Genomic DNA, 26,315 nt, shown 5'->3' on the forward strand with positions numbered 1-26,315 from the left:
AGGAGGAAAAGGGATAGGGATCCTGGTGAGATGGAGGTAGATAAGGGTGGAGGTCTGGAGGGTAAAACAGTACAACCAGCCGTGTGAGCGAGTGATAAAACAAGAAAAGGTTTTATTATCATTTATAATACCATATATAATGCGATTGCATATCTTTGGCGAAAATAAATCTTATAAACATTTTATCAACAGAGGTTAGCGTACAAAACCAAAGGGCGTCTCCGTCGGACACCAACTGATACTGGGTCGGCAGCGGTTCCACAGTCTTTCCACACACATTTGGGGAGAATGAAAACAGGATCTGAACGAAGCATCGCACCAAGCTCACCTCTGGGTAGTGCTACAGGAGGACCAGGGAGACCCTCCGTCCCCGGGCCCCACCGCCCCCAGCCAGGGGGGCCCCGCGTCGCCCAGGGGCCCCCGTCGGTCTCCACCCGTCCCGGAAGGTTCTGCGGGCCCGGGAGCCGGACCGTCAGGACCCGGCGGCGGCACGTGCGTGTAAAAGGTCTGACGGGCGGATCTCAAACCAAACTCCGGGCGAAGGTCGTGACGGAACGACCTTTGACCTTCGTCCAAACCCCGCAGGAAATCAACACAACACGGGGGAACTTGGCAGTCGGTTAAAACAAAAATCATCTGTTCAAACCACATTGGCAAAACACTTTTTTTTTTTCTTTTTTTTCTTTTTTTAAACTTTAAAACGATAAAAGGAAAAACAGGAGGAAAGCAGAAAATAAACCAGGAAGAAAAACAAAACGTCTCTGGATCATTTCACAGAGATCCGTCATTTGATAGAGAATTGTAATCCCATAAATTAATCTCATAAATAAGTTTATGAATAATGAACAATTTGTTCTTTTTTTTCACAGCTATATAAGACCAGTGTATGGATTTTTTTCCCCGTCCCAAACCAAGAAAAGAGAAATTAAATTAATATTAAATTAAATAAAGCAAGGGGTCGTTTAACTCTGTTCTACTGATCTGACCTCTGACCCCGGCAGCAACAGAAAGTCGTTTGGCACTCGTCATGCAAACTACGCTAATCATGGCGGGAATGCGACACGTGGTCTCGTCCGACATCTTCTTTTCGATGAAGGTTTTTAATCATCCCCTCCGTCACGCTGCAAGGGAGGGTGACCCCGCCTCTTTCTGCGACCACGCCTCTGTTTACATTTATTTATTTTTTTAGTTATTTTTATTTTTATTTTTTAAACAAATGGGGACGACTCTCTCCCGGCTCCCTGAACCCGACCTCGTGTCCGGGATCCGTCCCTAAAGGGGGTTTAATTTGGCAGAATCAGAACCCGACGCCACGAAGCAGCGTTGGAACAGGAAGCAGCTTTCTGCGTTTGGTTGGAAAACACTGGGACAGAAAGGGATGGGCTCGCTGGGCGGCCATCTTGGTCTGAGGTGACCTGCGCTCGCACTGCTGCCCCCTAGAGGAGAGCCGCTTGGTTTGTTGCATAGGACATGGACAGAAGGTAAAACATGTAAAGTTTGCACAAATAAAAAAAATCGAACTCAACATGGCAGCTCTTTATAAAGGGGGAGGGGGGGGGGGGTAGCATAACTAGCTTAGCAAATGAGTTTGGCAGTGGCTGAGTTTACACTAAATCCTGTCAAAGAGTCGTTCATAACACTTGTTTCAGTTTAGAAGGGCTGATTCATCATTATTGCATCTCTGTGGATCGAGAATAAAACCACCTGCTCCTTTCTTCGGCACAAAATGAAAAAAAGGACAAAAGGACGCGGCGAGGAGGTGGAGTCCATCCGTGACAAACATGCAGTGGTTACTTTCGGCTGGAAGAGGAAGTGGGTCCGCCCCCCCCCCCCCCCCCCATGGAGTCCCTATGGCTTTGTTCTCCTGGGTCATGTGACTATTGCCATTTGTTTCGCTGGACTTCAGGAACGAAAAGGAGAAAAGGCTCAAAATGGCGGCGAGTTGCGGAGAAGGAGGCACACTGGAGGCGTTTGGGGGGGATCAGATGAGGAAAGAGGAAGGAGAAACAGAGCCACGCCCTTTCACTTCCTGTTGTGCTTCCTGCTCTTAGCGCCGCGCTTGGCGGTGTCCAGGCCGCGCACGCCGGCGAGGTGCAGCAGGGATCCCGCCGCCTCCTTCAGCTCCTCGTCTAGCTCCGCCTCCGGCCGCGCCCGCTTCCCGCCCGCCGGCCGCTTGGCGGAGGGGTGGCGGCGGGGGGCTCGGCGGCCCCCCTCTCTCTCGTCCCAGGGGTCCGAGTCCTCGTCGCTGTGGAAACCCTCGCTGCCCGCCCGGCGCGGTCGGCGGTGGTCGCAGGCGCCTTCGTCCAGCGAGGAGAGCGAGGAAGAGGAGGAGAGCGAGGAAGAGGAGCGCTGCAGGGCCACGCTGCTGTAGTTGTGATCCTGCTTGGGGTCGCTGTTCACCAGCACCGAGCCGGGCCGGGACGGGTCCGGTCTGGACCGGTCCGGTCTGGAAAGGTCCAGCGGGGCATCCGAGTCGCCCGCGGAGTCGCCTGCAGAGGTGGAAGAAGAGGATAGCTGTGAGCAAACTCTTTCTTCCTCTTGATATTACATTTGGACACTCAGATATGAAAAATACACAAAATAATCTCAACAGGAAGTAAAACATTTTAATGAAGCTAACCAGTAACGAATGTAAACAAGGTTCTATCAAGTCTTGACGACCACCAGAGGCGCTGCTTCAGCACCTGGATGTCCAGGTCTAGTTTCTGTACCAACCAAGTCACTGGTGACCTCGGTGACGTCGGCCATAAGAGAGCCATAGAGACACCTACGAGCGCCCACATCCTGGACGCACACGCCAGGAAATGGTCACATTACACTTCACGCCTTTAGAAATGGACCATCGACGTCCTTTAGAACCTTCATGCTGAGATTCCAAGTTCCTGCTAGACTCATCCGAATTCATAGAGCTTCTGTTACATTCATAGCTCTGGTTCTTTTTCATTCACCTGGGCCTCCAGAGGCGGCGCTCCAGCACTTGGACGATTTATATCAACAAAGTCGCAAGAAAGCCGTACTCGCCCTATTAAGAACTCTGGGAGCCTTAGCAAGATGGCTGCTGCTACAGGATTACACGCGGCAACATTTACTCCGTAGAACGTACAGGCTGAGGACCATGATGTTGCTACAGAGATATCTGTTAAAGGAACCCTGTGAGTACAAACACTGCTTGTGGAGTGGCACTAACATCAAGAAGGACAGGAAGTGCCCTGCACCTGTAAGCACTAGCGATGGCCTCAGCGATCCAGTTGTTTGGACATAGCACGTCAGCTGGGGACCGCGTACACCCAGCTGTCTCCTCAACATAAGACCTAAAAGCCCAGACAGCACTTTTTAAAGGCGGAAGGAAGCCTCGGGCCTCATGGCGACACTCAACAAGGTGACTCACACACTGAGCCAAGGCAAAAGCCAGAAGGAAGCCAGAATTGACAAAGATCTGTTTTTAGACCTACCTGGCTGGGTACTGGCGCTCAATACCTTTTAAGGTATGGATCGAAATAACCCAATACCAAGTAGTATGGAAACTGCTCCAGTCAAACGATACCTTCATTCCATCCTATTTGTACCAGATCTAGAAAAATTATTATTTGTATGGTTTTGCTCGCAGCCAATAACAGCAAGCTTTTTTCGATTTAATGCAACATGTGATTGTCTCACTAGCGCAGCTACAACAGTCTGTTAAAGGATCGGTTCATCTTAAAACAATGGTCAGGTGTCCATATGAACAGTGAAAGAGGCTTGTACCTGTACTGGCTATGTGTTTAAAACCACACTGCCCAAATATTACATTACATTGCATTGATCAGACGCTTTTATCCAAAGCGACTTCCAATTGTTCAAACACCGACGGACGCAGCCATCAGGAGCAATTAGGGGTTAAGTGTCTTGCTCAAGGACACTACAGCATGCTAGCAGGAGGAGCCTGGGATCCAACCAGCAACCTTTAGATCACTAGACCACCAGCTCTACCTCCTGAGCTACCATCACCACATATATCCCCACCCAAATATTTCACTGTACAGTTGTGTACAGTAATTTAATACATATTTCAATCATTTGAACACTTTCAAAATATATTTGTATTCAAATGATTTGGATGGGGAGGAGTGGTGGCATTTTACAGAACTGAATGTCTCCATTCACGTGATGGGTATAGTAGAAAAACAAGGTATGGAATGAAGTACTCTATTGGTAGCGGTATCACTTTAAGGATACTGGAATTGGTACTGGTATCATCATTTTTTTAAACAATACCCAGCCCTAACCTGGCCCAAATGTTTGAACAAAGGCTGGGATAAAACCTCCAGCACCCGCTCCCCAGAGGACACTGATTTCATTTTCGAGCACCGTGGCTGCAGAGCTCCCTTCAAGACGTGAGTAACTGGCTATAAAAGGGTGCGTGACTCCACGGTGCCATCATCGACCTTGGTGTCACACATATACCTTGACTGTGGAGGCAGACAGGCCACCATCCAGACTGGCCTGAAAAAACCTCAGCGCGTGCATCCTACAAGCCTCCAGCTCCTCTGCCGGTGATTTGCACCAACTAGTAAACAGTGACATCCTATTAGCATCAAGCGCTGTTGGGGACGGTGCTCTGGGGTTCAATAGTCTTCACTATTGCTGGGTCACAGGCCCAGGTTCGGGGGCCTCTTGTCGACAAATTTGTGCCAGGGAACTCGTACTCACCTGGGCCGGTTGGGGGCCACCAGCAGCACCCTGAGTTTCTCGCTGTGCACTTTTGGCACGATCATTGGGTCAGGGGCAAAGCATAAAGAAGGCAATTTGGTCACGAGCCAGCGCGTCCTGGCCACGGTCGCTTCCGTAACGAGAAGCGCAGGGTGGGGACGCAGGCGTGCCGAGCCTTTTGAACGGCACAAATCATAACATACGGCCGCCGCTTCGGAACACCTCGTATTTCAGATGCTCGACGTGGAGCCTGATTCGGTACCAAAGCTTTCAACGGGACATCTGACGACAGGCAAAACCAAACAATAAATATGGAAAGAGAATGAACGGCTGACAAATGAGTAAAAGATGGAGGATGTCGCTACGGGGGGGGGGGGGGGGGGTCTCTTACATGGGTCCACGTTTTGCCCGGGGGCGGAGTTTAAGAGCATCATGGCGGTGGCAGCATCAATGTCAGACTCTGGAAGAGGAGAGAACATGCGTGATGTCAGAACAGGGGGCGGGGCTAAAGGAGGACGACTATGGGGGGGCGGGGGCTTTAACCGCTAACAGCAGTCATGTGACTGAGGGGGCGGAGTTACTGTCTATACGGGAATCACATGACTTGGGCTGTGTTCAGAATGGCATACTAGCTATTTAGTACATACTACATACTATTAAGAACGGCAAGTTAGTGTTTAGTATGTCCAATACCCTAGTATTAGCATGAAATAGTTTGTGAAAAGTACCAGGATGACAAAGACCTATTCAAATATCGTAGTACACAAACACTGCGCTGCAGAGCATTTCCCACAATGCACTGTGAGGGCACCACGCCGGTAAAGGATTCTATGCAGCGTTGTCATGACAACGTGCTTCAAGGAAGTGGGGCGGCCACATGACGGTGTAGTATGTGTATGCAGTAGAGGACATTGTTCTTTTTGCTCACATACTAAAGTACACTTGATGGTATGTAGTATGTAGTATCTAGTATGTAATACTCTTCGTAGTACTCCCTCTTCCTGTCTATGCGGGAACTGCATGATTGAAAAATGGAAACAGAACTGTTGATGATGAGAGCGAAGCGATGAGCTGCAACTGAAAAACTGGAATGTGTTTAGAGAAATCAAACACACAAGATCCAACATGTTGAAAGTATGTAGGGCTGTCAAAGGGTCCAACGTGCGGGCAAAGGAGTTCAACAACATTTCTACGATTGACCGAATTCCCGTGACAACATCATTTCATGAGAAGCACACGCCGCCGCTGTGATATTTATTCCTTTGTATCGGGATTCAAACCAGAGCCTTGGACAGGAAGCTCTCATGTTCTGATGTGGAAACAAGCACACATCAGAGCTGCAGCTGCAGGAAATGGAACCTGATTGAGTCACTTCAACTAATTGTACTTGAGGCTGTTTTTACACAAAGAGTTTTAAACTGACAGAATCCGCAGGGCGTCTGCAGGTATCAGAGAGTACAACTTGATACATTAAAAGACCTTTTAAAGAAAAAAATGGAACAGAAAGTGATGCTGAGTTTTAGACAAATCCTCTCCCTCATACTCACTGTATTGCAGGTCCATACGGTATATTTGGGACAGAGAGGTAAGTATCAGGTAGAAACAGGGCAGGTTGTCAAGGTCAGATAGCAGGGTTAGACATAAGGAAGTGGAAAAAAATCGAACAAGTGCTTTGTTTTAACAGAACTAAACACTGGTGAGTAAATATAAACCTGGGAAAATGTTTATGTTGAAGTGAAGACCACATACAAGACGGTTCAATGCCTTTAAGGCCTAATATTTGAATTGAATTTGAGATTTTCAGACTTTTAAGGACTCACAGACACCCCGATCAGTTCGGAGGTTTTTGTCTTTGTTCTGTATTGATCGGCAGCACTCCGATCATCTGACGGGTATCGACGCGGGGAGAAGCTGCCAAGGCGGGTCGGGAACCAGTTCAGTGAGATGAGACCCAAACTCAAGGTGTAAAGTGTTCCCTCTGACAGCCCTACACGTAACAACATGAAGGTCGATGCTGGAAGAGCTAATTCACCTTTGAACGTGCAGCCTTGGAGGACGAGGTGGCGAGGGGGGGACGAGGCACTGCAGGAGAGAAGCGCACACCGCAAAAGGTTTTAATAATTAATTAAAAGACAGAAAATATTTTCATCTCGCGTGGATGGAAATTAGGGAAGGCAGCTTGTAGTCAATTTAATATTCAAATATTATAATGTAATATATATAATATATATATTATAATATAACTATAATACGTTAAGTTACGTAGAACTTTTAAAGTTAAAAAGTGCCTCACAAAAAGGAGACAAACTTAAATAAAAAGTTGAATCACAGTAACGTAGTAAATAAATCACGATAAGAGTCATAACAAATAATCATAATTTAAAAGCAAGACTTTTTTTTTAAATGTTTGTTATTGTTATACTATTTGTCTAATATTGACATCCTTGCAAACAGCAGGTGATTGAAGAGGGCGTGGCCCTCACCTGGGCGGGGAGGCGGGTGGCGTGCAGAAGGCGTGCGCGGTGGGGAAGTGCTGCTTCCTCAGAGCCTGGATCAGGTTGGGCCGGTATTCGGGGTCCACGCACCACAGGGAGCCCTTCCCATTCACCTGTAAGCGGAGCACAGCGTGGGTCCAAACCCAAAGCTCAGGGTTAGGTCACAGTCCACTAGAGCCCTCACAGCTCACACGTCATCACATTTACATGACATCATTTGAGCAGCACACAATCATTTTGTAAAAGGGTTTGATTCTTGTCTGACTCCATCTAAGTTTTGTGGGACTTTTGAGTCAGAAATGCTGCAAAAAATACAATGTTTACAGAATGTGTGACGGACCAACTGGAGGCAGTTAGTTAGGTTGGTTGATGATGCAGGACAGGCTGATGGTGCTGATGCAGCCATAGCATCATTTTTTTTGCAGAAATAAATGTTATAACCGCAATAAAACAAAAGTGTTTACTGTTGGATTTTGTCAAAAGACGTTTTCGCTGTTTTGCCAACTGGATTCGGAAAGAGCTTGATTTATCAGTTTGCCCCGTTGTTGACAAAGATGTTCTTGAACAACATTTTCGCGGATATAGATATATATAGATATACTGTATATACAGATTGCAGTGATTGCCTCGAAAGGTTGTACAACAAAATATTACATTAAGGGTACCAACAAATTGATCTCTTTAGCAATAATTTATCTCTTTTCACAGTTTATTTGCTTTACTCTATGACATACCAAAGGCATGAAGGTATACATGAGAAAATTGCTTTTAATTTCATCACTTCAAGAGGAATGAAGCATTGTTTCAATGAGCTGTAAGGGTTAGGGTTAGGGTTTGTGTGTTTGTGTGCGGACAAATTTGTCCGCACACACACACACACACACGCACGCACGCACGCACGCACGGCAGATATTCAGCGGACAAACCGACACAGTCGCTAACACGATCGTGGTCATGCGGCACGCTGTGATATCGTCACGCGTTTGGTTAATCTGATTGGCTGAAGGTGTTGTCTGTCAGGGCGTGGATTAAGATCGAAGGTCAGTCTCTGTTGTGAGGGACTAAAGGCCTCCCAAGAGAGACCGGTGGAACCAAGGTAGCATTAAATAAACTTAAAACACAATATACTGTGTGTATTAATCGTCCACTAAAATGTCATGACAGCCCTCTCCACCTTTGTGGGGATTCCCCAGCTCACAAACGGAAAGAAATCTTAAATCAAGGTAGAAATTAAGAACTTGTAAAGTAGTTTCATTTGTCACGCTACATGCTACGTTTTCAAGTCACTCCCTCATCGTTTTACCAAAACAAATGAGTCCAAACACCTTCTCCTGCGGCACAAAAATAAATGTATCCTGTAAAACTTAAAGACACGCCCGGGTCGATGTTACAGTTTTTATATTTTGTCTTGTGAAAGCAAACCCACAATGCATTTCTCCTCCAATCAACATTCTCCTCCACCAGGAAGTTGGAATCATTCAATACAGCCCACAAAGGCGTACTTTCACTTTGAAATAACAGCAGCGTCGTAGCAGTCAAAACATCCTTTATGTTTTGATGACGATCACGCTGTTTCTGTTTCAACAGTTTATTTACAACAGTGGAGTTTGTCAGAGATACAAAAATAAAATTATTTTTTGTTTTTCAAACACGAAAATCTCATAACGACTGGTGTCTCATGATTAAGATAAGGTTCACGCTCCTTCAGATCTGAATAAAACTGAACGTCTGAAGCTGCCTCACAAGGAGCTTCAACAATCGCAGGAAGCGATGGTTTATTAGGAAAGAGTTTCTCTGCAGCACAACATGTCATGGCGGCGTGCACGCTCACCGTGCACGGAGAAGGTGTGTGTGTGTGTGTGTGGAGGGGGGGGGGGTAACCTTGACTCAGATTACCAACCAGCTCCAATGTGGGAGGAAGGAAATGTCGCCATAGCAACAGAAACCACGGTGCAGTGTCGTGTGAAAGCGACTCCGGTCTCCTCAGGAGACGGAAGGCCTCACCCACCACCCGGTACTGTGGCCAAGCCCGGTACTGCAGCTTGAACACCGCCTATAAAACTGACACCAGGACACCTCGAGGTCCCCACAGGTTCAAAAGCTTTTTACATTTTTCATCATGAGGTCACCCAGAGCTCATTTTCCAGCCTCTTCTTCCAGAGGAGGTGCAGCGCTGGATGCAGCCCGAGAGAGAGGAGCGATGGCAACGTGTTCAAATCATATTGATGTCAGAAAATATGCAACTTAAAATTTGTATTATATATATATATATATATATATATATATATATATATATATATATATATATATATATATATTATTTTTTTTTATCAAATTTTCATCCCTGTTTTCTAGTCACCGCTCACAATTTGGCAGGTCACACATTCGGGTACTCCGGCAACAACACAGTGGCACAGCAACAAATGCGGCTCCAGCAAACAGTGAATTAAGCACTAAACGCCAAACTTACACATCCTGGAATCTGCAAAGTCCCACGCTGCGGCAGCGTGTTGCTTTGCCTGAAACGAGGACTGACTCCTGATGCAAGGATGGAGGGTCCAGTTGGAGAAAAAGGTGAAAATTACCAAATACTACATGAGGGGGAGGACAAAACCGATAAATGCCTTCCTTCGCCCCATCATCATTCGCATCCTAGACCTGGTCAGACGGTCAAGACGGTCGTTTTGGATATTCTCCTTTCTCCAAAGCAGCCTCAATATCATGATATCATCAACTTGAGACTGGTTTGGTTTTTACGGTTTCTTTTTTTTAAATCAAACCAAAAGACCCAAACAACAAGTTTCACACACTTCCCTTTTCCTTCAGAGGTTTTAAAAAGTGTCTGCAGGACACCCGTGATGTACCCAGGGACAAGTTCTGCATTTCGGCTTCTTATATTTGAGAAAAAACAACAGCAAAACTAAAACACATATTCAACTCGACTACAATTTGACTAGTTCGCCCCTGCTCTCTTTCAGGTCCTCGCTGCCGTGGAAACCGTTGCAGAGCGTCGCTGCGCTCACACTGATAAAGTTCTATCTCTTGCGTTTCCTCTGGACCATCCGTAACCTTGGCTGCATTTAGGCTTATCGCAGCAGAGTCAGAGGTCACAACACTCACACACACACACACACACACACACACACACACACACACACACACACACACACACACACACACACACACACACACACACACACACACACTTTGAGACCAAAACTGAAGGATTATAATATCAGATCATGAAAATCTTATGATTATGTACTCTGATCATCATGTTTTCTCATAGTTTGAAGTTAGTGTCTAATAGTATAGTTTTGTATAGTTATTTTGAAAAATGCAGAAAGAGTGTAAGAGACTGCTTTAGAGAAGAAGACGGGCAGCAGAAAGAAAGATCCCGGACAAGATGATTTTATGATTGTGATTGACCAATCAATGGCCTGCAATGTCGCTTAGCTCTGCTTTGTACACTTGGTACTAGGGCTGTACGACATGGCCAAAATCTTCTATCCCTATATAGGTAATTTAATATCTCCATAATGATATATATCACAATAGAGCACGTTTTCTGTATATTGAATCATTTATATTTAATAAAGACACGGTAAAGCCTATTTGTGAGTTGTGCTTGTCAGAGCTCTCAAATTAAAAAAGGAACGATATTAAAATTCAACTTTTAACATACTGTATTTGCAAAATTAAAGATGTAAAATTTCATTGATTGCAACCTGGAACTAAAACACGACCGGCAGACATGTTAAAAATGCTTAAAAAAGGTACGGTTTTCTGGTCGTACAAGCTCGTCCTCATCTTGTGGTGGTTGGGCTGAGTGATTTCCCCAAGTGCCATGTTCCTCCATGTTTGTTTACATTGTTGTAAAGCAGTTCTACCACTGATTTGGGGCATAGCAATAGAAATGGTCTAAAAAAATATATACACGACGGTCATTTTCCTATCGTTTTACAATATAGGTATATTGTCATATTGCACAGCCCTACTTGGTACTAGGCCAGAGATGGCCTCCTCACCTAATGGAGATGCTACTTTATATTACTCCAACTGGAAAATTTCAGGCAATTCGGATCACCTGGCTCAGGTGAGGTTTAGGTGACATACCTTGCCCAGACTACGGTCCACTTTTCGGAAGCATTTGTTCAGCGACAAGTTGTGGCGCACTGAGTTCTTCCAGCCAGTGGGGGCGCTGGAGAAGTAGGGGAAGTGCTCCAGGATCCAGCCGTAGATCTCCTTGACGGGCAGTGACTTGCTAGGCGACTGCTCGATGGCCATGTAGATGAGCAGGGAGAAGGAGAACGGGGGCTTGGACTTGAGGGAGTCCCGCTCCCGGCCTCTGCCATGTGACGAGGAGGGGGAGGAGGTGGACGAAGGGCCTTGGCTGGGCCCGCCGTCGCCCTCAATGTCAAAGAGCGGGCTGGCGCTGGGCAGGGCCTCAGGTCCTCCCAGCGTGAAGTTCTGGAGCAGGTTCTGGTGCAGCCAGTTCAGGTTGGTGAGCTCCTCGTCCTCGGAGCCCCCTGTGCAGTCCACGCTGGTTGCCAGGGGGCTGGAGGCACACTCGGCCTCGGGCAGGGTCCCGGCGCCACACACTGCTCGGAGCCCCGTCCGATCCTCCTGCACGCCCGGGATTTCCACTTTCTTATCTGGCGACATCCCGATAATTGGACCCATTAACCCAGGGTGGTCTGGGCAAAAAGAAAAAAGCAGACAAAGACAAGTTTAACATTCACGTTCCACAGAAAAAGTACAGATAGGGCTAAAAACACATTTGATCCAGAATAGCTCAATATTGATCATTTGACTATTGGTGCTTTCATATGATATTCACACAGAAGAAATATTTGAGAACCAGACAATAATAACGTGGATATTATGACCATTGATTAGAACAGCTAAAACAGTCTATGAAGCGTAGTGCTTTACTTTACTGCAACGCTCCTTAAAGACAATTTTACTTTATTACAATAGCCAAAAACCTCAGACAATATCTAGTCTGGTATCACAACATCGATATTATATCGCTATATTGTATGACGCTATGTGAGAAATAACTTCATATGGCCAAACCAGAATAATTTGCTGGTTGGGGCACTGGGCATTTTGCTCGGTGTCCCTGGCCCCCCTCTTGCTCTCCAGCCAAGGAGTTTGGAGTTGATCCTCTCAAGAGACTCTCAGGTCTGAGGGCCGCACTCCTCGACACCCAAATCAAGATACCGCTGCTTGTTAAGTGTAAATGAGCATGAAATCATCTGTGAACAATCACATCCCAACTGCAAGACTGAGTGGAGGGCCCTTAATGCCAAGACGGGCTCGACCTGCCACGTGGAGTGGGGAGGTTAATCGACAGAGCCTCCTTGATCATTTGAGAGCATGAGCAAACTGAAGACCGCCATTGGGCTAATAGGGTCAGCAAGTACCATGCAAGAACCTCTTCTTGGATGTGGAACTAGGCCTGTACCCGACTCAGAATTTTGTCAGTCTAATCGGATTTGGCTGCTCAATGTGAATATTCGACCTTTCGGGGGACGACTCGTCCCATAGGCGAGATAGGCAGCCGCTTCGGGTGCCATGCGGAGAGGGAGGGATTGGGCCGCATTTTGCGCACCTGTCTCCCCCTCCAAGGGGGACGGCGACGATGCAGGCGCCAGCGGTGAGGTACCCGCGACCAGTGCCAAATCACTGCGTTTTTATTTTAGATGTAGGTTATTATATTTAATGTCTCCTTATGGAACGAAACAAGTGCGTCTGGAACGGTATGGAACGAAACCGTGCGTAACGGGGACACTTCCTCCGTGACTCTCTCCCCGATCACCCCCTCTCCACGCGTTACGCGCAGAAAATAACCTTAAGGAGTCTACGAGTCGTGCCCCATTCCTCCGTGCCCACCCCACCCCACACACTGTTTTTAGTTGTCTTATTTGGAGGAACGGGGCACGGCGATCGTGGTGCACGGAGAGCTGTGTTCCATTCACACATAAAAATATATTTGTAATTCCAGTAAGTAATACAGTAATACAGTAAAGTAAGTAATACAGTAATACAGTAAAGTAAGTAATACAGTAAGCTCCCATCTGTTTCATCCTGTTATTGTAATGCACACTGACTGACAAAAAAAACAAAAAAAAAAAAAAACGACTGCGCGACTTGAAGAATCTCAGTCAACCGAGGGGCTTCCTGACTGATGATTCAACTCGTCCACTTTCAGGCAGCAGCCCTATGTGAAACTGTGTTGCACCTTCAGCTCACTCACCAAAGGGTTCTTTGTCATGTGATTATGGACATGGCGGAGCTTCCTGCTTTTACGGTATTGGACAGATGGTACATGAAGAACGAGGGGACAGAAAGGTCTGAGTGCATCTGAGCTCTGGGTCTTGCAACTGAGGCAACATCTGCAAAAATACCAACACTATGCACACAAAGCCTGGTGCAGCAATTTCTCTTTTCTCGGGCCGCAACCATTCACAACAGCGTCCTCATTTTTTCCCTTATGATCACATTTGTATGTAATGTATCCATTAAGAACGTTAACACTCTTACAGAATAAACACCCATTTTCTCTGTATTAATTCTTTGCAGGGCAGATATCACCTTGAATCGTTATGATCCAGGAGAAAAAAACAAACAGCTACTGGTCATTCACTAAACCTACAGCTGCACGACAGTACAGCAGCTCCATACGGTTTCCTTGTACACAACTTTTGATTTGCAGGTCTGGGGAAATGGAGCCATTTTATGACAGTATTCTTCATTAAAGCTCCTGGCAGGTGTTACACCAATAAAACCGATTGAATGCCTACTTGACAAATTAAACCCCTTGGTAAAATATGAGCTATTGTACAATCAGTTTGGTGCCATTGGCACAGAGGCGACAAAATCATAAAGATGTACTGTCATTCCAAAGAGATCCTCTGTTGGCTCCAACAACAGTACATTTACACATAAGCAATTACAATTACCAAAATGCCAAGTAATATATTTTAGGGACTTTGGATCTGGTCCCTGCAGGCAGATCTGGTCCATTTTGGCCAGAACTTGTGGAATTTAACCCTGGGGATTGATAAAGTATTATCTTAAAAACAATGAATGTTTAACATCATTGCTAAGGCTACAGAGCAGCTGTGCTATGGCTTCAATCATTCACATAAAAATACTCCTCTAATGAAAACCTTTAGGATTCTCTAGTTCTGAGGTCATCAGATAAAACCTCCTTTCATAAGTTTCCACAAATCAATCCTGTACTAGTTGTTTAAAAGTACTACAAGCTGAAAATGTATATTTTTCCATTAACTGTAATGTCTGTATTTCGTTATTAAAATATAGGATTTTTCACCTGCCATTGGTTATATGTCTACCCCAGATCTCTGAACACTAATGTAAACATGAAATTCATTCAATTGTCAAAATGTCAAAGCCATCCATCGGACAAAGACAGACAATATTTTCTAATTATTGATATTGATCCATATTTAGCTTGGTAAAATTTTCTTGGTTGCAAATAAATACATCAATAAAATCAAAATGACCCCATCAGTTAAGTGACTTTACATTTTGCCTCCAGGCTAAATATGAATAGAATGATTGCGTGTGTATTGCCACAGCTTTGCCCTTGCATTCTGGTCAATGAGGCCAAGCGCATAAAGAGACTTCTGCACAGCCCGGCTTTAATCTACGCCCGGCATGTCATGTCACCATGACAACCGCGCCATCCCGTCAATTAAGGGCAGAAATCCAGCAAACAGGAGTCGATGGGAAAATGAGTGATCCAACACCGCCGAACAGCAAAATGCTCCCGCTGTATGGGGAGGGGCAACAGATGCTCCGGTCTGGGGGGGGTCTGGGATGATCTGCTGTGGTCCAGGAGGGTGTGGAATATCCCGGGGGTGGTTCTGCAGTGGTCCACTGTGGTCTGGGATGCCCTGGGGGAGTCTAAGATAGTATGTGATGCCCTGGGGTGATCTCGGGTGGTCTGGGGTGTTTTGGATCAGAGCAGAGATGGCTTGACGTGGTCCAAAATAGGCTGGGCAGAGAGCCCTATCTTTACAAACAATGCTCTAATACAAGAATTGGGTCAAACTCTTGAATGGAGATTTCAGGAGAGGATCTACCAGCGACGGGGGAGGAGGCATTACCGCCATTATCAAATGTCAACACAACATAATGTAGATGTCCCAGTTACATCACAATTAACTGTGATGTCTACTTTTAATCTACCACAGTAGAGTTTCTATCACCCTCACTTCATGTGTAGCCCTGCCTTTGCTGCTGCTGCAGTTGTGTGTTATTTTCTTGAAATTACCAGGTTGACGGGGGAGCGATCACAACCAAAGTCAGAGGAGCGTACGGGAGAACAAGAGCGAAAAAGAGAGAACACTGAGATTGACGACAGACTTTTACTGGATGATCCGCAGTGATCAGACTTAAAGCCGAAATGTTACACACAATCAAGGCTGACTTTTGATTTTAAAAGCATAAAAATGGTTTAACTGCCTCTTAGTCCAGCTGCAGCTTAGCGCTCTGTGTCAGGGTTCATGCAGTGGTCTGCAACGCATGCAAATCATGAGCATTTAGGTCACCAGATTAACACAGGACGATGTGAGCTAACAGAGGTGGAGCACAAATTGAAAGACTGGTTCTGCAGCGATTTTCAATCTCTCCCATCAAGGACTCGAGGAAATTTGATCCAGATCAGGCGACAGACCCCATTTGATCAGATATAGTTCCAATCTGAGCAGATTTTTATTGTTAGGTCTGATTTAGTGTCTCTAGTGTAGTTAGGGACATGAAGTGAAACTAGGATGCAAACAGTCATTACTGGACATTGTCTAACGGTGCTAAGGTCTTGCAAATAAAATAACGGTAAAATGTAAATATTAACCATTTTGCTGGGGATCCTCTGGAACCTCTGGAAGGACGCCTCTTTGAGAACAACTGCTCTATAGGAATGCACTGTGATGTTTGACCCCACCCAAAAAAACACACACAAACCCCTGGCACCCAACTGCTACACTCCACACCTCCACTGACCGGGCGGGGGGCGGCTGCAGTGGACGCCCTGGGGGAAGAGAGGGTGCAAACCCCCCCAAAAACGGATTCAGACTTTAGAGCAGGCGGGAGGAGTCCGACATTCCTCCATTCTTCACCCAGACTGGGATCATTCAGCACTGCAGTACTGTAGCTGTAGCGTGGCTCGTATCACAGCCATCTGGGGCACGTGGGTATAGTCTGGTTTACAGTCGCCGCAGCCGTAGTGTCGTTTAGTGCGTGGGGCATTAATGACGTCATTGCAGCGCTCGTGACAGCGGCACGCGGCGATTTCTTTGCAACTCCACGCCGTGCGCTTCAGGTAATTGAAGATGGATGCGTCAGAAGGAAGGTTGTGTGAAGAGGTCCGCAGGTACAATCTGTACAATCCATCCCTGCGTGACCCTAAAAATAACCATATGCCACTGAATTCATGGAAGGAGAAAGCGCCGTCTCCGTCCAAAGATTTGGAAAATTTTAATACCTGGGGCCGTCTTCCTAATGCTTATACCAACAATTTGCACAAACTCATGACCATATATGAATAAACCCTGCACCACACCTCCCGAGGCCCAGAGGTCTGTGAGCCAATGGGGTCTGGGCACAAGTTCCTGGTTCTGTGAGCCAATGGCGTTTGAGCATGGTTTCCAGCTTGTATTGAATTTACTCCTTAACTTTCAGTTATTTCAACTTATCAGTCCAGCAAAATCTGTTTCTGCACAAATTTGAGACAAGAAATAAACAATCCAGTCGCTGAATCTTCACCATATTAGATCTACAAGGCCTCATTTAAAAGTAAGTTCCGACTTTGGTTGCCGTGCTTCAAGCTTGTGGAAAACATGGACACCGCACCGCAATGCACCGGGACTCTCGGATGTGTCATGTAAACGTCGGAAAATAAAATTAACAGATCTACAAAAAAAACAAGAAAAAAAAATAACACACTATTTTGATTGGTTTTGTTTGGAGAAACGCACAGCAGATCGGATGGAGCAGATGACCATGAAAAGAAATCAAATGGAGAATGCGAGAATGAAATGGCTGGGAGAACCCCGCCATTTGCATTCTGGGAATTGTTGGTTTCTGGGAGCTGCCTCCCGCTGCCAGTTCCGCAATATATAATATAATAATATATTATAATCATATAATATTCTGCCCCCCACTTCTCAACACGGTGATGATGTTTTCACAGAGAAGTGAAATTTCTTGCTTGAGGTGTTTATTTGATGCTGTTTCTTTAAACATTGTTTACAGAAGTGACGTCAGCTCTTCTTCTTCGTGTCCCCTGAGGCGGGGTCAGCGCAACAGTATCACACGAAGAAGACACGGTGTAGTCATTCACGAGTAGATACAATTTATAAATTTATTTTAGTAAAGCGGTTTCACATTGACTTCACATCACTCTAAGAATACTCTTGATCTGCATGTTTGCGTTAAAGGGAACCGTAAGATTGCCATTTATTCAACAAATTGTTAGTGAGTACTCAACTTATGTTAATGGAGCATGTAGCCTTGACTTTTTAATATATATCTAATTTTAGAAATCAAACTCAGTTTTGGAAATACATTGAGAGACAGAAAACAACTTGAGGAACATAAATCTGCTATCATCAAATTTTGGACCAAGAATGGAATTTCCGATGTCTTTCACACACAGCCAACAGTACAGCGCTCTTTTTTTATTGTAGATGTATGTGTCGGGTTGGGACGTGGCGGGTCACATATGCTTGTGCTCTCTGGTAGTGTGCGCACCATGAGCTCGCTTGCGGCGACTATAACAGAGCCTTACCGTGCGCTTCACACCAGAAGCGATTTTTTGTTATCGCTTCTGTACGCTCAATCGCCAAAAAGCTGTCGCTTCTAGCTCACACCAGCAGCGATCGCTGTCGCTTCTGGGCGTTCCTGCTTCATGTGCACATAGCTGCATTCATTCATTTATTTTGATGTTGTTTGCAAATAAATTCATTCTGAAGTGACACGGTTATTTTTTGTATTTATTTACGTTTGTGTATAAAATATAATATATGCATCTCTCTCTCTCTCTCTTGCTCTTTCAAAATACCATTACAAAACATTGCAACCTCCTTTCTCTCTTTGAGGATGTATGTGAGTGTGTAAATGTGGATACAGCAGTCTAAAAATAAATAAAATATATATATATATATAATATTTATGATGTGCATTATATATTGTTATATATGTATGTATATTTACATTTTATACCTGGCAGACCAACTTCTCAAAAAATATTCCCATGCATTCTGACCATGTGAGTTGTGCCACATGACGTCAGACAGTAGATGGAAATTGTTTTAAATCAAACTATGTGGAAGTACATGGACAGTCGCCACGAGAACTTAGCTTCAACAGAGATCGAACTTGGACGACTTCAGCGCATCATGTAATAAACCTCAGCAGGGATCCCAACTATCTCACATCATAATGCACAGAGAAAGCGGCAACCGCAACAATACGTTTCCTCTCCATTTTGGGAACAAAAGTTTAGTAGGAACCCAAGTCAAGGGTCTGTTCAGGGTTTTTTAGCGGACGGACCAGCAGAAATGCATTATCGCTGTTTTACGTTAGCATACAGCCGAAATCCATTCAATTTTATCCCGTCGCCTATTCTCAGAGTTCGCATCACTTTGCTTCGCATCGCTCCCCTTCGCTCCTCGTCGCCATCTCCCATTCGAAATGAATGCGTTCCGGCCGCTTTGCCACTGCATGTCTGCATGTTCTGGTGTGAGCGTACGGCGAAATGGAACACCAGTCTACTCTGTAATGGGGGTGGGGGGTGTTAATGATCCGCGCTGGCCAGTTGACTCCAACTCAGCCTTGAAAAGACACCCAAGCTCCACTTCCATCGCTGACCTGGCGGCTCATCTGCAAGTTAAAGCAGCGCCGTGCTTCCAGGCCCAGCACACTCACGTGCAAACAGGGAAGCAGCAGCAGGTGCCGAAGGACGTTCCTCTGCCTTTTCAAGCGGCTTTTCATCCCGTTCAGCACTTATCCTCTCCACACCACGCACAAAGACACGAGGAGGAGCTCTTTAGCGGCAAATCAAGCCTTTAGATATCAAATATGTACGAGGGAAGAGGACGATAATAGCAGCCAAACAACCTGCCCACCCCCCTGCTTGTGGCGTTTCTCCGGGAGACAATACGGGAGGCGGCGCACGGGGCGCGGGGCTCAGCTTCGGAGCTCGGTTGCCACGGCAGCCAGTGCTGTAAGGGAAGCGATTGTGCACACGTCTGTGCATGAAGAGAGGGTCTAATGTGGGGAGATCAATACAGGCGGAAAGTGCTGAGGCCAGCAGTCTGCCACACATTCTCTGCAAAAAGCAGCAACAAAGAGTGCTGACCCGCATGTCAGGACACCAGAACAGAACCTGGGATTTAAAACACTCAGCGAGGGCTGATGGTGCTTTATTGGATATTCATGCACAAGAAATATCTGAAAACAATGTGGACATTCAAGATTCAATGATTAGGTGGATGAAGTTCCAAGAACCAATTACTTTACTGTAATGCTCCTGAAGGACAATATTTGACAACATGAACAAAATACCAGAACCAGAATCTAAGACCAGATTTAGTCTCAAATCACAATATTATATCGACACCTCTGACCTCAGTCATTAAGTTGGTCTCAGACTTTCTGTTGGGTTTGGGATTCAGCCTTTTAATGTCTTGGACAAAGAAATAGAGGGTTGTGAAAGGTGTCCTGGGAGGTGACGCAGGTAGGACCACACCCTGCTACGGAGACAAACCAGTTCCAGTTTCCCTGAAACGGATCCACTCTAAGGTGTGTCGCCCTGAGCCCTGCGGCAACAGCTGCTGCTGGTAATCCTAACTGACAGTCACTGCAGAAAGATCAGTTTGGTGTATTTGTTTCGTTCGTTTGTTTTGACCATGTGGGTGTGAGTTAGAGAGAGAGAGCTCTTACTTACCTACTTATCTGCATGCCTACATACACAAATACATGTACAACTGAGAAATACAATACTAGTCCAAAAAGAGTGGAAGGCCTACTCTGATTAAATGTATCCTATTTCTTTATATACAGTATATATATATATATATATATATATATATATATATATATACACACACATACACACACACACACACACACACAGTATATACACACACACAGTATATGTACAGTATGCACACACACACACACACACACACACACACACACACACACTTTATTTCTACCCATTTATATTTTTACAGGTTATACCCGTTACTTTTTGCTTCCATTTGCTTTGAGAGAGAAAAAGAAGGCGATAATAACAACAACAACAACAACAACAATCACAACAACAACAGGGATCGGGGATTAATTTGTGAAAGCAGGTTCTCCAAATTGCCCACTTACTGTTGGGTTCAAAGTCCACAGTGGGATTAGAGCCGAACGACGCCCAATAATCTATCACCCCGCACGCCCAGAGAGGAAAGGGGGAAAGGGAGAAACTCAGAGACTTAACAACACCACATCTCTCCCTGCGTCCGTACAAAGGGGGCGTTGTTTGTTCCTGCAGCTCAGTATTCAGAGCAGGGAAGGAAAAGCTGCGGCCGCTGAGGAAGGATCACAAAACAGCGAGAGGCCTGAAAACCCTTCAGACACTGAGACGCGATCACACCTGAACAAAGACCAGGACTGGAGCCCGTGAACGGATGCAAGGACCCCATCACTTTTCCAAGCCTTCAGTTGGAACAATGGTGACGTTTATTTCTACAGCACCTTTCATAAACAGCATGTAACTCAATCAAATATTAATAATAAAAAAAAGCTTTTGCTTGTTTGCATGCTTGCTTGAAGGATTCCTCGGGAAAGAATTTCAATTATTATTTCTCTTGAAATACTATAGTTTGGGGCATTTTTCAATAGACTTCTCTATTAAAGCAGGTTAAATAACGGTCGATATTGGATAAATATCGGTTAGATATTTACCCCGGCTCTCAGTGACCAGCGCTTTGCTTCCCATCTCCCCGTCCCTCCAGAACAGACTCGGTTCCCGCCGCTGCAATAAGGTCCCAGAGCCCCCATCCCCACCGCCCCCACGCCCACCACACAACAACCTTAAACCCAGTGTTATTAAATCAGTGTGATAATTTTCAACCTGTCCTCCACCCTCTGCCTCCAGAGAAGGAACGTCCTCCGCCCGTTCTACCTCTCCCTGTTCCATCGCTCCCTCTTTGGCTCCGGGCTCCGGTGTGGCCGGCGGGCGGAGCCGAGCGCTTGGTCCCGATGTCCCCGCCCCGCACCCTAACTCTAAAACACACGTCCAGGGTCTGAGCCGCGTTTTCAAGAGGAAAAACAATAACATCTAAGAACATAAACACCGCCTCCGTGGAGACCGGACGTGGTTCCGTTTCTCGTCTCGCCGAACTCCACGGTTCCGACAGGACTTAGTTAAAAATAAGTTAAAAATAAAGAAATTCAAACTTTTTTTTTTTTTATATTTAATATAAAGTAAAAACCCACTATTGTTTGGATTCAGCTCCACCCCATTTTCCTGGAAATGATACTAGGTGGAGAGCGGGGAAATTGACCCACATGAGGCCAATACGGAACATTGCCGGTAGATTTGCAGCTTTCAGTGCAAGTGGTAAAGGGGCGTGTGTTCAGAATGTCGTGTGAAGAAGGAGAAGGAAGTAGAATTCTACAACGTTCTGCCCTGCCTCTGTTGTTTACACTGTGTTGTTATTGCCAACAAAACAAACAAACAAACAGCGTCGGAAGAATAAACACACTGCAGTCACACATCGGGAGGGTGTTAAAGATGTTGTGAAAGCAACTGGATCTCTCTCTCTCTCTCTCTCTCTCTCTCTCTCTCTCTCTCTCTCTCTCTCTCTCTCTCTCTCTCTCTCTCTCTCTCTCTCTCTCTCTCTCTCTCTCTCTCTCTCTCTCTCTCTCTCTCTCTCTCTCTCTCTCTCTCTCTCTCTCTCTCTCTCTCTCTCTCTCTCTCTCTCTCTCTCAATAAATAGATGGGGGGGGGGGGGCGAAGTGCCAGCAGTGAAACCTTATCTCAGTGGGTCATGTGCTTGCAGTGCAGTGTGCAAACAGAAGCAGTCTGGTCAGAGCCCTGTGTGTGTCCTAACATTAGAAAGCAGCATTTCCACTGCTCTGTTCGGACCCACCGGGCACCGTCTGGGGGATTCCTTCACAACGGGACCAGGAAAACATTGACAGAACACGCTCACCCCCGGTGCAGTATCCAGATGTGCTGTATCTCCGATCCCACAGTTGCGCATAACGCGTCGTTCCAGTGAAGACGGAACTCAGAACTAGAACCTCCCACTCAGAAAAGTGCAAAGGACCGGCCATTTAAGACGGTTTTCCACGTTGGATCGCTAGCTTACTGACACAACAGAGCTGGCGCAAAATTGAACAAAGTTTCCCTTTTCATTGCTTTTCATTTAAAAACACCCCGACGTGGATCTAAACAGCTTTGTAGTTCTATCTCCTGTTCAGACGCTTCACAAGCTGCTGAACAAACACGTTTAATGCTGCGTCCACTTCCAGCTAAATGCTACCGACTCCGAATCGGAATTGCCGCATTCCACCTTTCATAGAATGCAACCCGTTCTGGAGGACCATTTCTGGTAGACGGCAGAATGCTGCTCCACTCACTCAGGACAGAGAATATAATAATAAAACCCAACGCACAAGTTGGTATTGATTCACTAGTTAGCTTGCGTTAACTTGGTTCTCTCACTGAAGGTCGTCCAGCTGAGTTCAGCGGTTGACTCATTGTCAACATGGACTCCCCAAACCACCAGTTCAAAAATAAATGAAAGGAAAACAATCTGCTGATCTGTGCCGGCGGGCTGGAGGGTCTTCTCCACTAAGCTCCGCTCCAAACTCCTTTCTGGACAGAGGAAGCCAGATGTTTCAGAGTCAGAAGGCGTTTCAGACCACAGTTTCTATCTTCCTGTTGAGATGCCAACGGTGATGCATGAGCTGCTTGTGACAGAAGGTTTTCTCCAGCTCACACTTTCCCAACCTTCACCGGAGCTCAGCGTGCAGCCATTACGACTTCCCTACTTTTGGGAAACTCGGTGTCGGTAAACTTGGCAAACAGTTTCCACCCCACCGCGGACCCCCGTCCACACCCGCGTCCTGTCCTGGGCCACGACCAGACCACCGTTCAGACCTCCGTCCCGCCAACTGACACTGATCTCCTGCTCGAGCTGCTCTGAGGTCTGTGTTGTAATCACACCACAACCTCAATTAAACCAACCCTGTTAATTCAGCCAGGGGCAACAGAACAAAGAGCTATTGTGAAACAGGAGCGCCCGCCCCCCCCCCCCCCCCCCCCCCCAACTCCGGCTCGCAGTCAATCAAACAAACGGTCACGTTAGCGCTGAGCGGGGGGGGGGGGCTGCTGGGGGCTCTAAAGCAAACCCTCCGGGACCAAACCAGAGCTGAACTGGTGCGGATTGAGGCCCGTCCCAACACCGTACCTACAGTCTGCACCTAGAGTGTAAGACTACAGCGTTGAACTGGAGACAGGGATGAGCAGTAAGGGTGCGGCCCCCACATTTGGATCACCGTGAACCATCTTCTGTAGACTGCTTGGCGCATCGATTTACTAAAGCCAAAAATGAAAAAACCAGTGAGGTCGTTTACGACCGGATTCATTTCCACGCGTTACCGATGAGGACAGAGCGGCCGCCAACAGATAAAGCTCCACCAGGCGTCCTCTTCCAGATGGCTATGGGCCTCTCCATGAAAAGGTTTTGATTTTCCAGGAAGGCTCCCCGTCGTCACCGCCGCTTATTTCACATTTTATCGCTTTAATCACATCGCCGGGACTTAGTGGTAAAAGAACTTGAATGAAGCGGAACGCCATCGACACCAAACTCCACGAGCTACACGAGAGGAAAGCTGAAGAATGTGAGGAGGCAGCGAGCGCGAGGCCAGTTTAAGCAAACTGAAACGAGACAGACGCCAAATGCAGCAGCTCTGTCGGGACACGACGGCGACCTTTCATGACACCAGCGGCCGCGACATAACTGAGCACACGCCTGCACGTGCTGCACCACGCCTACGCAGAGGTGGAGATTTGCGGCAGAGTCTCGGCACTCACGCCCATATTGGATCAGCTCTATCTGAATGTCATGTAACCACGACAACAGCCGCCCCGCAGCCTCGTGGGGAAGCCCCTCGGACTGGTGGGCGGTTTGGGGGGGGGGGGTGGATGAGAGCGTGAACGGTTGACGAAAACAAAAGGAAGAAAGACGGCGCGTGCAGCTGCAGCGTTTCAAGCCGTGCGTGGCGAGAGGCAGCGTTTCAGGGCTTTAAAAAGCAGAAGCAGCAAATGAAGACAAAGTTAAAATATCAGATGCATCTTTCTCGGTCCAGGACAGATCCTGACGGGTGAGGGTGGAGAGCAGAGGAGCTAAGAGAGGGTGAAATACAAAACCAAGCCATTCCCAAAAATCTACAGATAGGACCGGGAACGGCTGCTCACCAAACCAACACAGAGCAACCTTCCACTCAACTCCACACGTTGTACACAAAGGACAAAATAGAGCATACGTCTGTCATACAGCACTTGTAATGTCATCACACCTCCACCTTTCTTCTGAGTTGCCCTGTCGCCCCGTTTCCCAAACGACGTGGATGTTGAGCGCAAACGGAGATAGTGAGCGCAAACATGAGCACAGCGGCCCGCAGCGTGTTTGGTCGTGGGACTAACTCAGAAACCTCAACAAACAACTCTGCGTGGTGAGACGCTCTCCAGCACAGTCCACACCCGCTTTCAAGCTTTAATCTGTTTTCTGCGCCGCCGCTCCACTCAGTAGGAGAAAACCTCAAAGAGCGGACGTTTTTTTTGGTTTTTATTCTTTTTGTGAAAAGTGATAGAACGGTGAACCCAACCTGAGCGCTGGTAAAGTCATGTGCCTGAATCACAGAACCACAGGGCGTCCAGAGGTCAGGGGGTTGTGGAAAAAAAAACAAAAAACAAAAAAACCTCTGCACGGTAGGTTTTCTGGTCCACGTCAGGGAACTTCTCTGATTCAGCAAAGCGAGAGAAACTCTTCCCAACGGAGGTCGAACAAATACCGTCCTCAACGTTCCTGACGAACTTAAAACACAGTTCCAGTCAAATACCTGCACAGGGTTTTATTTGCAGTGGGTGAGAGTCCACAGCTCCCTGATAAGAGCGACTAAAGGGCAACGCCACCATTTTGAAACGCTATCTAAACTCCAAAGTGGCTCTTCAAGTCCTGCCCATGTTTGTCTTTGGTACGTTTTAGTTAAAAAAAAACAAAAAAAAACGATCCTACTACATTTAAACAAAGACGTTGCTGCATAGTTTCTCACAAAGTTGTTCATTTTAACATTTGCCATCTTTAATCGAATGTTTTACATGCCAACCAATAAATAAAGAACCGCATGAAGACCTGGAAGGTGAACATATGACCAGTATGTCAAAGGTCAACGTAAGTTTTGAAAATAGCAAAACTTTCTATGTTTTAACGTTTTCAAATGATGGAAGCTCAGGAACTCCGACTTGAAAACGCCTCCTGACCTTCACCAGACTCCCAACGTCTTCAACAAACTTTGAGTGCTTAGGTGGGACACAGTTTGCTCCATTAAATCTTAGCCTACTTTACCGGACGCCGTTTGCTGCTGTTCTCCTCAACGAGGTGGGAAAGGAAAAAAAAAAAAAAAAAAAAGTAAAAGAGTTAAAAAATAAAAAAAACAAATAAAAAAAACCTGAAGATGATTCAGTGTCATTTTCTGAACGCCACATGTACAATCACGGTAGTTTAGTTTTAATTGCTGCGTTGCTCAGCCGCACGCCATTTTAATTTCTACACTGACATCAGGTCTCTTCTGCTTTCCACACGGAACGAGAGGAAAATAAGATCAAGTTGTTCTGCATTCTACGTTTAAGGCTGGGAGTTTGGCCAAAGCTGACTCTCGGAAAAAATGTTTTTTTCCTCGTCACATTTTAATGAAAATGAAGAAAATCTAAACATACAAAATCTCTGAAAGTGAATATGTAGGGGGTCGAGGTGAATGTTCAACATGTAGCTGAAACAGTAAGTAGACAGTAACAGCTCCCTATCATAG

The 26,315-nt window shown here is 46.2% G+C and overlaps 1 protein-coding gene across 1 annotated transcript in view; it reads right to left on the bottom strand.

Moving 5' to 3' along the window:
- Window positions 1–202: 202 nt before the first annotated feature.
- foxn2a (forkhead box N2a) overlaps window positions 203–26,315 on the bottom strand; it is a 29,567-nt gene continuing 3,454 nt past the window's right edge. Inside the window, exons 2-6 of the mRNA XM_080017147.1 lie at window positions 11,301–11,881; window positions 7,173–7,297; window positions 6,722–6,771; window positions 5,081–5,149; window positions 203–2,489 (exon numbers count right to left, since the gene is read on the bottom strand). Coding sequence (XP_079873273.1) covers window positions 2,023–2,489; window positions 5,081–5,149; window positions 6,722–6,771; window positions 7,173–7,297; window positions 11,301–11,867 — 1,278 coding nt within the window. The 5' untranslated portion in view covers window positions 11,868–11,881 and the 3' untranslated portion in view covers window positions 203–2,022. The remainder of the gene's footprint in view (window positions 2,490–5,080; window positions 5,150–6,721; window positions 6,772–7,172; window positions 7,298–11,300; window positions 11,882–26,315) is intronic.

Source organism: Zeus faber (assembly GCF_960531495.2).
Source record: "Zeus faber genome assembly, chromosome: 16".
In the NCBI taxonomy this organism is placed as follows: Eukaryota; Metazoa; Chordata; class Actinopteri; order Zeiformes; family Zeidae; genus Zeus; species Zeus faber.